The sequence below is a fragment of the Gracilinanus agilis genome, chromosome 2 (genome assembly GCF_016433145.1).
Source record: "Gracilinanus agilis isolate LMUSP501 chromosome 2, AgileGrace, whole genome shotgun sequence".
Classification (NCBI taxonomy): Eukaryota; Metazoa; Chordata; class Mammalia; order Didelphimorphia; family Didelphidae; genus Gracilinanus; species Gracilinanus agilis.
Window position 1 is genome coordinate 663077843 of NC_058131.1, and position 12123 is coordinate 663089965.

Here is a 12123-nt window from a genome sequence, read left to right on the forward strand (position 1 = left end):
AGAAAGAAAGAAAGAAAGAAAGAGAAAGGAAGAAGGAAGGAAAGAAGGAAAGAAAGAAGGAAGGAAGGAAAGAAAGAAGGAAAGAAGGAAAGAATTGTTTGTTTTTTTTGTTTTTTACCAAAAAATTAGGAAAGTTAGGTGGCATAGTGTATAGAGTTAGAATTGAAAATAAGACAGAAGGTAAGGTTTTGTTTTTTTTAATCAATATTATTCTACTTAAATTCATTCTTTATTTTATTTTTTTTATATAAAATACATGGTAAATTCTAGCCATTTTTCACCATTCATATTAAAAAGAGTGTAAGTCATTTCAGATCAGGCCAATATCAGACTTGCTTTGCTTGACTAGGCATATTTCTTATATTGGGTTTAGATTTTCTTTTGTCTTTAAAAAAAAAAAAACAATAACAACTGGGGAGTGGGAGAGATGAGCAGGAAGTCTAGGGTTGAGGTTGCCAAAAGAAAAAGAAAAGGGAGAAATGGAAGCAGTTGTTTTTTTTTTTTTAATGCACATAAGAAAACAGAAGGAGGCCAGAAAGAAACATAGATAAGCAAGACAGTCTTGAAAGTTACAAGCTGAATTTATTATATACATAAAAAGAAAAGTAAGCTGTACATAATAAGATTCAGTTTCATGTACAAATCTACTTTTTGGTTCTAGTATGTATATGGAAATGCTTATTTTATTTGATTTTTAGTTCAAATAATGCTTTGTTTTGTTTTTTAAATGAATGGGGGTTTACTGGAAACCAACAAAAATAAAGAAGAAAAAAACCTCTCCTTGTTTTTAGAGAAAGAAAGGTCCTTGGGAATCAGCTAGTCTCATAACACATCTTTTTTAACAGATTAATTTTTTTTTTACAGATAAAGAAACCAAGGTCTCAAAATAAAAAAGTGGCCTGCCCAACATTATGTTGGTTAAATAGCCCAAGACAGAGTTCTCTGACTCTGGATCCATGGCTCCTGTGACTAAGCTATGTTGCTTTCCTCTCTTCCAATGAATTTTTCTTCCTTTGTCCAGGATGTTGTAGAGGGATTTCCCCCCCAGGGCTGGACTGGATGAATTCTGAAGTCCATAGAGTTACAGTCTTTTTTTTTTTTTTTAACATTTTCCTTCCATCTTAGAATCAATAGTAAGTATTGGTTTCAAGGTAGAAAAACAGTAAGAGCTAGGCTATGGAGGTCAAGTGACTTGGCCAAGGTCACATAGCCAGGAGGTGTCTAAGGCCAGATTTGAACCTAGGACCTCCTGTCCCCAGGTCTAGCTCTCTATCCACTGAGCCACCCAACTGCTCCCAAAATTATAGTCTTTAAAGTTGGAAGTCGCCTGAGAGCTTATCTATCAATCTATCAGCAAGTATACATTAAGGGTCTACTATATGCCAGGGACTATGCTAGGAATTCATGATACAAAGACAATATAGGAGTCAGTAAATTCAGGAAATATACAAAGGAGAGGGAGTCATTTCAAGAAGTCTTATTAGGCCAGGACAGAAGGGTTCAAGAGTCAGATGTTGCTGCTAATAACCAGGAGGTTCAAGAAAGGCTTCATGTGCAAGACGGTACCCGAGCTGGGCTTTAAAGGAAACTAGGGATTCTAAGAGTTAGGAGTGAAGAGGGAGGGCATTCCAGAAAGGAAGTGGACATGGAAGCTGGAATTCACATACAAAGAGCAAGGAGGTCAGTTGGCCTGGAAATTAGAGCTCCTAAAGGAAAATAACATTGGAAAGGTGTATAGGAGCCAGACTATGGAAGGCTAAATGCTAAGCCTCAAAAATTTTGTGTTACAGGCTAGAGGTAATGGGGAGCCAAAGTTAGTTCTTGAGCATATGAAGAGGATGAGGTGGATGTGTTCTGATCTGAGGTTAAGGAACATCAATTTAGCAGGCTTCTGAAAGGACTTGCTAACTAATTATTAGTAAGAGGTAAAAGAGAGAGGAAAAGTCAAAAACAAAAACAAGGCAGAAGAATCTCCGCTGCCATGGTCCAGCCCAAAAAGTGGGCCAAGTCTCGGAGCCACAGGGAGAACAGGGGAGGGAGAAGCGGGTCACCCACCCCAACCCCACCTGGACTTTGGCATCCTCCCTCCCAGGGTCAGCTTCATGCTGCACTCCCGGCTCTAGCTGAGCTCAAACTTCCTGGTCATTCATAAGGAGAGAAAACAGTTCCTATTGCTGCCTCCCTTTTCTTTGGGATTCTTCTGGGACTTGAATGGATCAACTTTAATAGGTTTATTATGCAATGATGAGCTCATGGATAAATGATTCCACCCGTCCACAATTATTCAGATGTAGGTCACAGCGAATTCTGCCTAAGCAGGAGAATCCAGACATTAATTAAGTGAGAATCAATGGCCAACCCTCCACCAGCCTCCCGTCCTCAACTGGAAAGGGCAAGCCCTGCTGAGGATGGCCCGTGGTCAGGACAGGACTGAGCATTCTAGCCCGGCATGGCCACTCTCCCCAGGGAAAGGCTCAGGGCTGTTAGAATGTTGATGATAGGCAGGAGAATGAGAATGAGCCTAGAAGAGGCTCTGGTTGTAGGCACATGGGCACAGTGCAGGAGCCATGCTGGCCAGACTCCTGGCCCTCAGCATCCTGGTAGCAACTTAGAGAATCAAACCACCAGCCATTTGGGGCTATTTTTTTTAACCCTTACCTTCCATCTTAGGCAGAAGAGCAGTAAGGGCTAGGCAATGGGGGTTGAGTGACTTGCCCAGGGTCACACTCAGAAAGTGCTTGAGACCAGATTTGAACCCTGGACCTCCCTGTCTCTGAGCCACTGAGCCACCTAGCTGACTCGTTGGGCTATTCTTTATCTGAAAAGGTGACAAAGGCTGTCCTCCTCTTTCACCCAACTTGAGGCCAGAATAAGGCATTTGTAACATGGTGGAGTTGATAGGAAGATTCCTGGACTCACAGTCAGAGTCACATGAGGTCTTGGTATAGAAATTTAGAGCTAGAATGGACCGTAGAGGTCATTTTACTCCTTCACATAATGAAATAATAAAAGATCACAGGACAGCACCCCTATGGTTAGAAGGGGACCTCAGATGTCATCTAGTCCAAATTATTTTACATCTGAAAAGATCAAAACCAATTAAAGCTGAGTTTGAATCCGGCCACAGACACTTCCTAGCCGTGTGACCCTGGACAAGTCACTTAACCGTCATTGGCTAGCCCTTACTCCTCTTCTGCCTTGGAACCAATACCCAGTATTGATTCAAGATGGAAGAAAAGGGTTTTTTTTTAAATTTTTTAAAAGCTAACGTGACATGTCCAAGTTGCCAAGATTATAAGTGACAGAGCTGATTTTGAACTCAAACCCCATGACTCCAAGTTCAAACCTCTAAATCTAAACTGTCCCTTATACCATGATGCCTTGGAAGTTCGAGCAATATATTTGAAAGTAGAATAACTCTCATTAATAAAAATGCAGTTTTCTTGTATTTACATAAATTGTATTTACATAAATACAATAAATTTATTTTTTCTTGTAAATACAAGAACAATAACACCATATACATGTACATATGTATAGTATTTATGTACTACGCACTGTGCTAAGCACTTTACAATTATTATCACTTTTAATCCTTAGAATAAAAGTGAGGTAGTTACTATTATTATCCTCACTTTACAGCTGAAGAAACCAAGATGGACAGAGCTTAAATGACTTGCCCAGGATCACACAACTAGTAAGAATCTGAGCTTCAGTTTGAACTCAGGTCGTCCTGATTCCTGCCCTCGAGCCACTTTATTACCTAACTGCCAGTTCTTCTATTCTTCCTCGAAGAGTGGGGGAAATATGCCAATATTCAGGGATATTTTGTATTGTTCTGGGGCCATGATAATTTGGGAATAGATCCGAATGAGGAGGCTACAGTCTCAGCCTGTGGGCTGAAGAGGTGATGCTCTCAGCCCAGGGCTGGCTGATGGGTGCTGGCTCTTCAAAGCTCTCCTCCTCCTCAGCCCCCAACCTAATTATAGCTTGCTGTGGTTGTGGGCTGCAGCAAGTTCATTTACATTCCCTTTTGTTACCAATAAAAGCTCATTGTTCCCATCCCCAAACAGCCCCTTCTCCCCACTGACCCAACAAGCCTGCAGGACACAAGTAAATTGCCTCCTAACCAACTCATGACCCCTCTGTCTTTTCATTAAGGCAAGTTGACTCTTAGAATGTTTAAGGTCTGGACTGCCCAGGAGGCTATGAGGGACTGGGGGGGGGGGGGCAGGGGACCAGCAACCCTGTTCCTACCCCGACTCTCCTCCCTGCCGGCTCCCCCTCTGGACTCAGATAAGAAGCACTAACACTGAGAAAATAAGGGTCTTAGACCCAGGTGATCATTGGGGTCTCTGGGCCATGACAGATGTGACTGGAGAACAAACAGGAGGTCAAAGATCTGGCGTCCGAAGGGGTCCTTCTTCCAAATAAGAAAGCAATCAGAGCCTAACTCAGCCTTGAACTGCATTAAGAGATAGATGGTATCCAAGCCTAGAGAAATGATGACTCCCCTAAAGGCTGTCCTGGCCAAACCACATCTGAAGTGCTGTGTGGAATTCTGGGCATTTTTAGGAAGAAGAGTGACCAAGTGGACATTATCCAGATCAGGGTGGTCAGAGGGGTGAAGGGTCTGCAGATTGGGCTACTGAAAGAAACAAGGATGTGCAGACCCAGAGAAGAGAAGACTTTGATAATGTGGAAGAGAGAATAAACTCATTCTGCTGGCAAGCCTAGGAGCAATGGGCAGAAGTTCAAAATGGGACCCAGACAAGCAGAGCAGAACAATCCACCTGCGTACATATATACATACATACAAAACTATTTATCTATCAGTCTATCTACTTACATATCTACGTATCTCTCTACCTACCTACATATCTATCCATACACTTACATTGCTAGCTACCTACCTACATAACTACTTCTCTATCTACCTACATATCTATTTGCTTATATATCTATCTACCTGTCCATATATCCATCTACCTACATAACTATCTGCATACCTATCTATCTACCACCTCCCTCCATACCTATCTTTCTATATTTTTTTAAGTCTTTATCTTCTGTCTTGGAATCAATTGATTCCAAGGCAGAAGAACAATAAGAGCTAGGCAATGGGGTTTAAGTGACTTGCCCAAGGTTACACATCTAGGGAGTGTCTGTGGTCAAATTTGAACTCAGGACTTCATTTGAACTCCATCCATTGAGCCACCTAGATTCCCCTTTTCTCTGTATTTTTAAAAGTAAGTCGTAAGTTCTAGAGACTCCTGGTGTCACATACAATTCTCTTTTTCTCTTCCTCATATGAGGAATGTTGGTGTTCATGCTTGTTGAGGGTAATAATAAAAAATGGAAATACATGTGGTTGTAAAGGCAGAGAATAAGACACTCAAACAGGACACATAATAGACTGCTCAACCTCCACACACCACCCCCAATTCATCCTATTCTAACTTTGCCACAGCTGGAAAGGCCAGGTAACCACTCTTAAGGGAGGAAATGTTCCAATATACATCCCACGTCCCCCAAGAGGAAACCCCTGTCCCTTGTTGCTCAAGTTTGTGATTAGTCTTGGGTCCTTCAAAGGGGATCCCAGATGGAAAAACACTATACAGAGGCAAGCAGTGATGACTATGATTAAACAGGAACAGCCAAAGTACTAGATGGTGGTGATGCCGTAGTTACCCCATCCACCACTGGGTGGAAGCATTTATGTGGAAGCAGACCCAGCCCAGGGTGCCTTGAAAAGGGCAAAGTGGACTTCAGTTCTTGTTGAGTTACAAAAGCTGACATCTTGGCTACAGCCATTTGCAAACTCCAGCCCTTTCAGGGAGGTGGTGCTTTTCCCAAAGTAAGACACATACTTCAAAATTTCAGAAAGTATTTCCACATATTAAGGCACAGTGAAGAGAAGGAAAGAAACACCCCCATTTAGGGGGGAAACCCTCAAATATGGAATAAGGAAACCTGGCTTCCAAACCTGGCTCTTCTACTGTGTAAACGTGTCCTTTCTATTTGGACAAGTCGGTTCACCTCAGAGTCTCAGAATCTCAGAATTGGGCACTATGTCCTGCTACCCAACAAATGGCAACCCAACTTCTGCTTAAAGACCAAGTGAGAGGAAATCCTGAAACCTCCCTAGATGTCCCCTAATTGTTAGGGAGATTTTCCTCAAACAGAATCCAAATCTGCCTCTTTGTAATTACCTCACATTGCTCCTTTCCATTCACATCTTTCCTTCTGTCAGTGAGCTAGCATCGATTAAATACTTACTATGTGCTAAGCATTGTGCTAAGTGCTTTTTATACAAAGAAAAGAAAAAAAGTCCTAGCTTTCAAGAAGGTCACAGTCTAATGGGGGAGACAATATGAAAGCATCTCTATATAAATAAACTATATGCATGATAAATTGGGGATAATCTTAGAGGAAAGGCACTAGCATTAAGAAGAACTGAAAGTCTTCTTGCAGAAGATGGGACTTTAGCTGAGGAAGCCTGGAAAGTCAGGAGGTGATGATGAGTAAGGCAGAGCATTCCAGGCACGGATGACAATCAGGAAAAATGTTCAGAATCAGGCAACTCGGATTAAATATTCTCACTTCCTTTAACTAATCTTTATATGGTATAGTCTTCAATCCTCTCATCATCCTGACTGCCTTTCTTTGGAGGAACTTTGTTTTGTCATCTTATGTCCGAAAATGAGGCATCCACAAATGAGCACAATAATATTACATATATTATCTGACTGAGGTAGATTAAAATGAGACTCTCAACGTCTCCATTCTTGTTATAGTGTCCCTATTAATTCAGTTTAACAACAGAGTTAGCATTGTTTGGCTGCCATAACACTTTGTTATCATATTAAGCTTATAGGTCATTAAAAAATTCCAAATCTTTTTTCTTAAGTATTATTTTCTAACCACACTTTTAAAAAAAATCCGATACTTCTTCCATTGGTTTCTTAGACCCTATGCAGAACTTTACATTTCTCTTTATTAAGTTTCATCTTCTTAGATTTGTCCTAGCATTCTGGCCTTTAAAGATCTTCTTGGAACCCATATCTGTCATCAGTCATGCTCAATGTCCTTTCCAGCTTCATGTCATCTCAGTTTAGTCATCTGTAAATTAAGCGGCTTGGACTAGATGCCTTAAAAAAAGCCCTTATCTTCTTTTTTAGAATAGATACTAAGTATAAGTTCCAAGAAGATCAGTAAGGGCTAGGCAATTTGTGCCTTGCCCAGGGTTACAGAGCTAGGAAGTATCTGAGGCCACATTTGAACCCAGAACCTCCCCTCTCTAGATCTGGCTCTCTATCCACTAAGCCTCATAGTTTCCCAGACAAATGACTTTTAAGGAACCTTCCAGTTCTGAAATTCTTTAATAATAGGGAGTAAGAAAAAAACCAAAAGCTACCTTGGCATTTATTTTCCTTTTGTGCTAATCATTGTATACCTCAATATCCAAGGAGAGCAACAAAACAGAAGTCAAAAGGCAAAGGATATATTGATGACATGGGGTAGGATAATTTGGTCATGTCACATAGCAAGCAATCTCACCATCTAAAATGCAACCTGACTTCCCATATTCCTATTGTCCCCAGAAGATAAAACATTTTCCATTTCTTAGAATATATTTTCTACAGTGGTTTTATCACAAGAGTTCTTTCTGAGAGTATGTGCCATCTAAAGCCCGCCAGAATCTTCTCACAACCTTCCAACATTCAGGATGCTAAATGCTTCAGCTGATTAAAATCAAAGAACTCCAATTCAAGAGGTGCCATTGATTCTAGTACAAGTAACACCTTCCCAGCCCCAGTTACTAACCCTCTTATTCTCATTTCCAAAGTTCTCAAAGGGAAGAAGAGTTTTACCCTCTGAATGTATCCAGAGAAAGAAGTCTTTTCTTCCTAGGCTCCTCAGGTGGGACGTGTGCAGGGATCTGAGGTTCTGAGGCCTGAAAGAGAAAGGAAGAATCATGATAGTGGCAGATACTATTGTCATCCATCACAAAGAAGTCAGTTTGGAAGAGACTTTGGAGATGACCTGGTTGAATCCTACTTTTTAGATGAGGGAACAGACCTTGAAAATAAAGTAGTTGATTCATGGGAACATAAGAACATAGATTTAAAGCTGGAAGAGATAGACCTCAAAGGCCATCTAGAACAACCCATTTATTTCACAGTTGTGGAAACTGAGGCCTATGGAGGTGAAATGAATTATCAAAGGTCATCCCGCTAGTATTAGGGTTGGGTTTTGAACCTCAGTATTCATAACTCCAAATATAAAAATATATTTATTTATCTACCTGGGATTGGTCTTGACTTCCATCCTAATGATTACTTATTCTAAGAGCACATTAAAAAGATCTCCATTCTACATATGGAAAAATAAAGGACCATCATGAGGTAAAGTGACTCATATAAAATCAAGGAGAAGCTAAAAGCAGACTTCTTGGGACCTTGTGGGTCCTCACCATATACAGACAAGGTGTGAGTTTTCTCAATGAGATAGGGCTGTTTGAAAATAACTTTCATCTTTGATATAAGCTCCAAAACCCTTTCAATAAAATGAATAAATGAAGTCTGTAGCACATGTATTCAAAATCATTATTCACACCCACCAGGAGAGGGAAGGCTCTCTGTAGGAAAGAGGACAAATTTCTCCTTCTAGTAGAAAAGAGAGTCACAGAGCTAAATTCCAAGAATCGGTCAATAGTAAACTTAGTTAAGAAGGGACTCATCTGTCATCAACAGAGAAGCAATCTGGATGCATGTAGGCCAAGAGAGGAGAACTAAAGACTGGGAAGTCATGAAGGGGATAGAAAAGAATGTCAAATATAAGCATCGAACTAAATAATCTCTAAGTTGCCTTCTCGCTCTAACATTCTCCAAGTCTTTGAGATTCAAGAAAGGCTAAGATAAAACATGGGGAACGAGACACATTTTCCAACAGGGCCAATATGGAAATCTGTTTTACTTGACTGTGAAAACTTGTTTTCCTTTTTTCTTTTTTTTCCAGAAAGGGAAAGATGGAAAGAAGAAAAAAAGGCTTAATAATTTGAAAAAAAAAAAGATTTAGGCAGACAAGCAATGTAGTGTTGGAATTATCAGGTTAAATATGAAATATGTGTGTAAGTATGTTTTAAAAACAGTATGTAATGAAGATTCACAATTTCACATAGGGTCCTCCTTTTCTTGTTCTTTGAATGTAAAAATGTTCATGTATGTTAATGCTTATCAAGCCCATAATAATAAAGGAGAAATTTTAAGTAAAAAAAAGTTTAAGGGTAACTAGGTAGTTTAGTGGAGAGAAAGCCAGGCCTGGAGACAAGATTCCTGGGTTCAAATCTAGCTTCAGACACTTTCTAGCTGTATGACCTTGGGCAAGTCACTTAACCCCCATTGCTTAGCCCTTACCACTCTTCTGCTTTGGAACCAACATTTATTGTTGATTCCAAGATGGAATGTATAAGAGGTTTTTGTTTTTGTTTTTTTTATTTGTTTTGTTTTTTAAGATTTTATTGTAGTTGATAGATCCATAAAGCAATATTTAAAGAAATAAAGAACACTTGACATGGTCCCCAGTCTCTTGAGAATGACAACATTGGAAGCCTACTAGACCTCCCAAATTATTCTTTAGTGTCTCCAGAAGAAGAAGATTTCAGAACAGGTGAGAACATTAAATGGTGGGAATTTGTTTTGACTTTTGGTTTTTATCAACTTTATCTCTCACACCTGGCCTACTCAGGATGCCTCTCCTATGAGCTGACTTGTCTAGGAATATCAAAGCAGCTTCTCCCACATGCCCCAAATATTATAGTATCATAAATTTAAATCCGAGAAGGAATTTAGAGACCAATTAGTCTTTTGGCAGATGAGGAACTGAGTCCAAGAGTAAGTGACCTGGCCAAGGTCACACAGCAAAGTTGGAATACTGAACCCAGGTTCTCTGATCCTAAATTCATTGCAGCTCATGGCCCTTAGAGTTAATATTACAAAAATTAATTAAGAAAATAAATTTAAAAACCAGAGAGGGAGATTCAGATAAACAGATATAGAGAGAGGAGAGACACAGAGACACAGTGGGGAGGGAAGAGAGAGAGAGAAAAGTAGAGAGGGAGATACACACAAAGGAAGAAAATAGAGTGGGAGAGATGGAGAGAGATAGAGACAAGAGATGAGAGACAGTCAGACAGAGAGAAGAGGTAGGAGAAAGCAACAGAGAGAGATAAAAGGTGTGTGAGAGAGACAGAGAGAGGGAGGGAGGGGGAGAGAGGGAGAGACACAGAGAGAGAGGGAGAAAGAGAAAGAGAACTTAAAAATATGAATGAGAGAAATAGAGACAGAGAGACAGACAGTAACAGGAAGAGAGAAGAGGGGGTCAGAGAGAGAGAGACAGGCAGAAAGAGAAAGGGAGATAAAGTGAGACAGAAAATGAGAGAGATGAAGAGAGAAACACAGAGAAAAGGAGAGAGGGAGAGGGAAGGAGAGAGAGAGAAACAGAACTTATAAATAAACTGAATGAGAGAAATAGAGACAGAGAGAGACAAACAGAGGAAGGAAGGGAAAGGAGAGAGAGAGAGAGAGAGAGAGAGAGAGAGAGAGAGAGAGAGAGAGAGAGAGAACTTGTAAATAAACTGTTAAAACTTTCTCTACAGAGAGATCTCTGAAGCTGGTTTTATGTTCCTCCCCAAACCTGCCAACTATATTGAATAAATCCTTCCTCCCTTGCTGGGCAAAGAAAACCAAATCCTATTAAGTGGTGGAAGCAACATAGCAGGGTGAAGGGAGTGGGGAAGAGTGGAGGGGGCCCAGAGGTAATTGTGAAAATGGACTACTGTGCCTATTTGGGAGGGTGTCCTCACTGCCTAAGTCCCAGAGTTCAAGTCCATTAATAAAACTGCCCCCGTCATGTGCAATCTGCCCTCCCATCCCTCTGCATGAAGGAAGCTGACATGTTAATGTTTGCATGCTGGTCAGGCGGAGTAAAGCCTTCATTAGATTTTAGAAAGCTCTTCTCCCCGGCCAGGCCTCTGGTCTGGCTTCGATTGAATTACCAAGCTAAACAGAACAGGAAGGAACTGCTCCCCTAATTCTGTTTGATAGCTCTCTTTATCATTTTCAGTTGCCAGACTGAACATAGCTGGCCTCCCCCTGCCTGGAGAAGGGGTCACAAGTTGGTACTTTCTGGCTCCAGAGGGGAGGGAGTCGCCGTCTGCGTAGGCTAGTGACCAGCACTGAGACCCAGCTGAGGCTCCCGGAGTCCTCTTGTTCCCAAGGAAGCCCTTCGGAGTGGGTGCTTGGGAGGAAAGGGGAGCTGCGAGGCAAGCGGTTGAGTCTAAAACCCCTGAGCAGGGGCTTTGGGGGAAGTGACCTAAATAGCTCCAGAAGACCTGTCAGAGGGTATTATATTGGCAACGGTTTGGCTAATTGAATGGCAGCTTATTTTTATAAAATAAGGCTTAAGTTCCCTCTTTCATCTTCAAAAACCTCAAGGCAAGGCAAGGCAGCCTGGTGCAGGAGAAAGCATGCTGGATTTGGAATTAGCGGGTCTGGGTTCAAATGTTTACTTCATCATTAACGACCAAGGAAAGAAAGGGCAGGTCACAAGCTGTCCAGGCTTCATTTTCCTCATCTGAAAATAAAGGGCATGGACTTAAGTAGATGGCCTCTGAGACCCCTTCCAGGTCGAGATTTATGATGATGATTCTATCTGGATTCCAGATCATTCATTTATACAATTAAGGTGGTTAGCCTATTTGGCCTTTAAATTCTAGTTCTCATGTGGTAGCTAAGTGGCTCAGTGAATTGAGAACCAGGACTAGAGACCAGAGGCCCTGGGTTCAAATGTGGCCTCAGATATTTACTAGTTATGTGACCTTGGGCAAGTCACTTAACTCCAGTTGCCTAGTCCTTATCATTCTTCTGCTTTGGAACCATATATTAATTAAAAGTCAGAAGGTAAAGATGAAAGAGAGAGAGAGAGAGAGAGAGAGAGAGAGAGAGAGAGATGGATGGATGGATGGATGCACAGATAGACAGATGGAAAGAAAGAAAGAAGGAAGGGAGGAAAAAAGAAAGAAGGAAGGAAGGAAGGAAGGAAGGAAGGAAGGAAGGAAGG

The 12123-nt window shown here is 41.0% G+C and overlaps 1 protein-coding gene across 1 annotated transcript in view; it reads right to left on the reverse strand.

The window, feature by feature from the left end:
* The window catches only part of LOC123234328 (heparan-alpha-glucosaminide N-acetyltransferase-like), a 370163-nt gene that overhangs the window by 211190 nt on the left and 146850 nt on the right, over positions 1 to 12123 (reverse strand). Inside the window, exon 6 of the mRNA XM_044660239.1 lies at positions 7875 to 7957. Within this exon, the coding sequence (XP_044516174.1) occupies positions 7875 to 7957 (83 nt within the window). The remainder of the gene's footprint in view (positions 1 to 7874; positions 7958 to 12123) is intronic.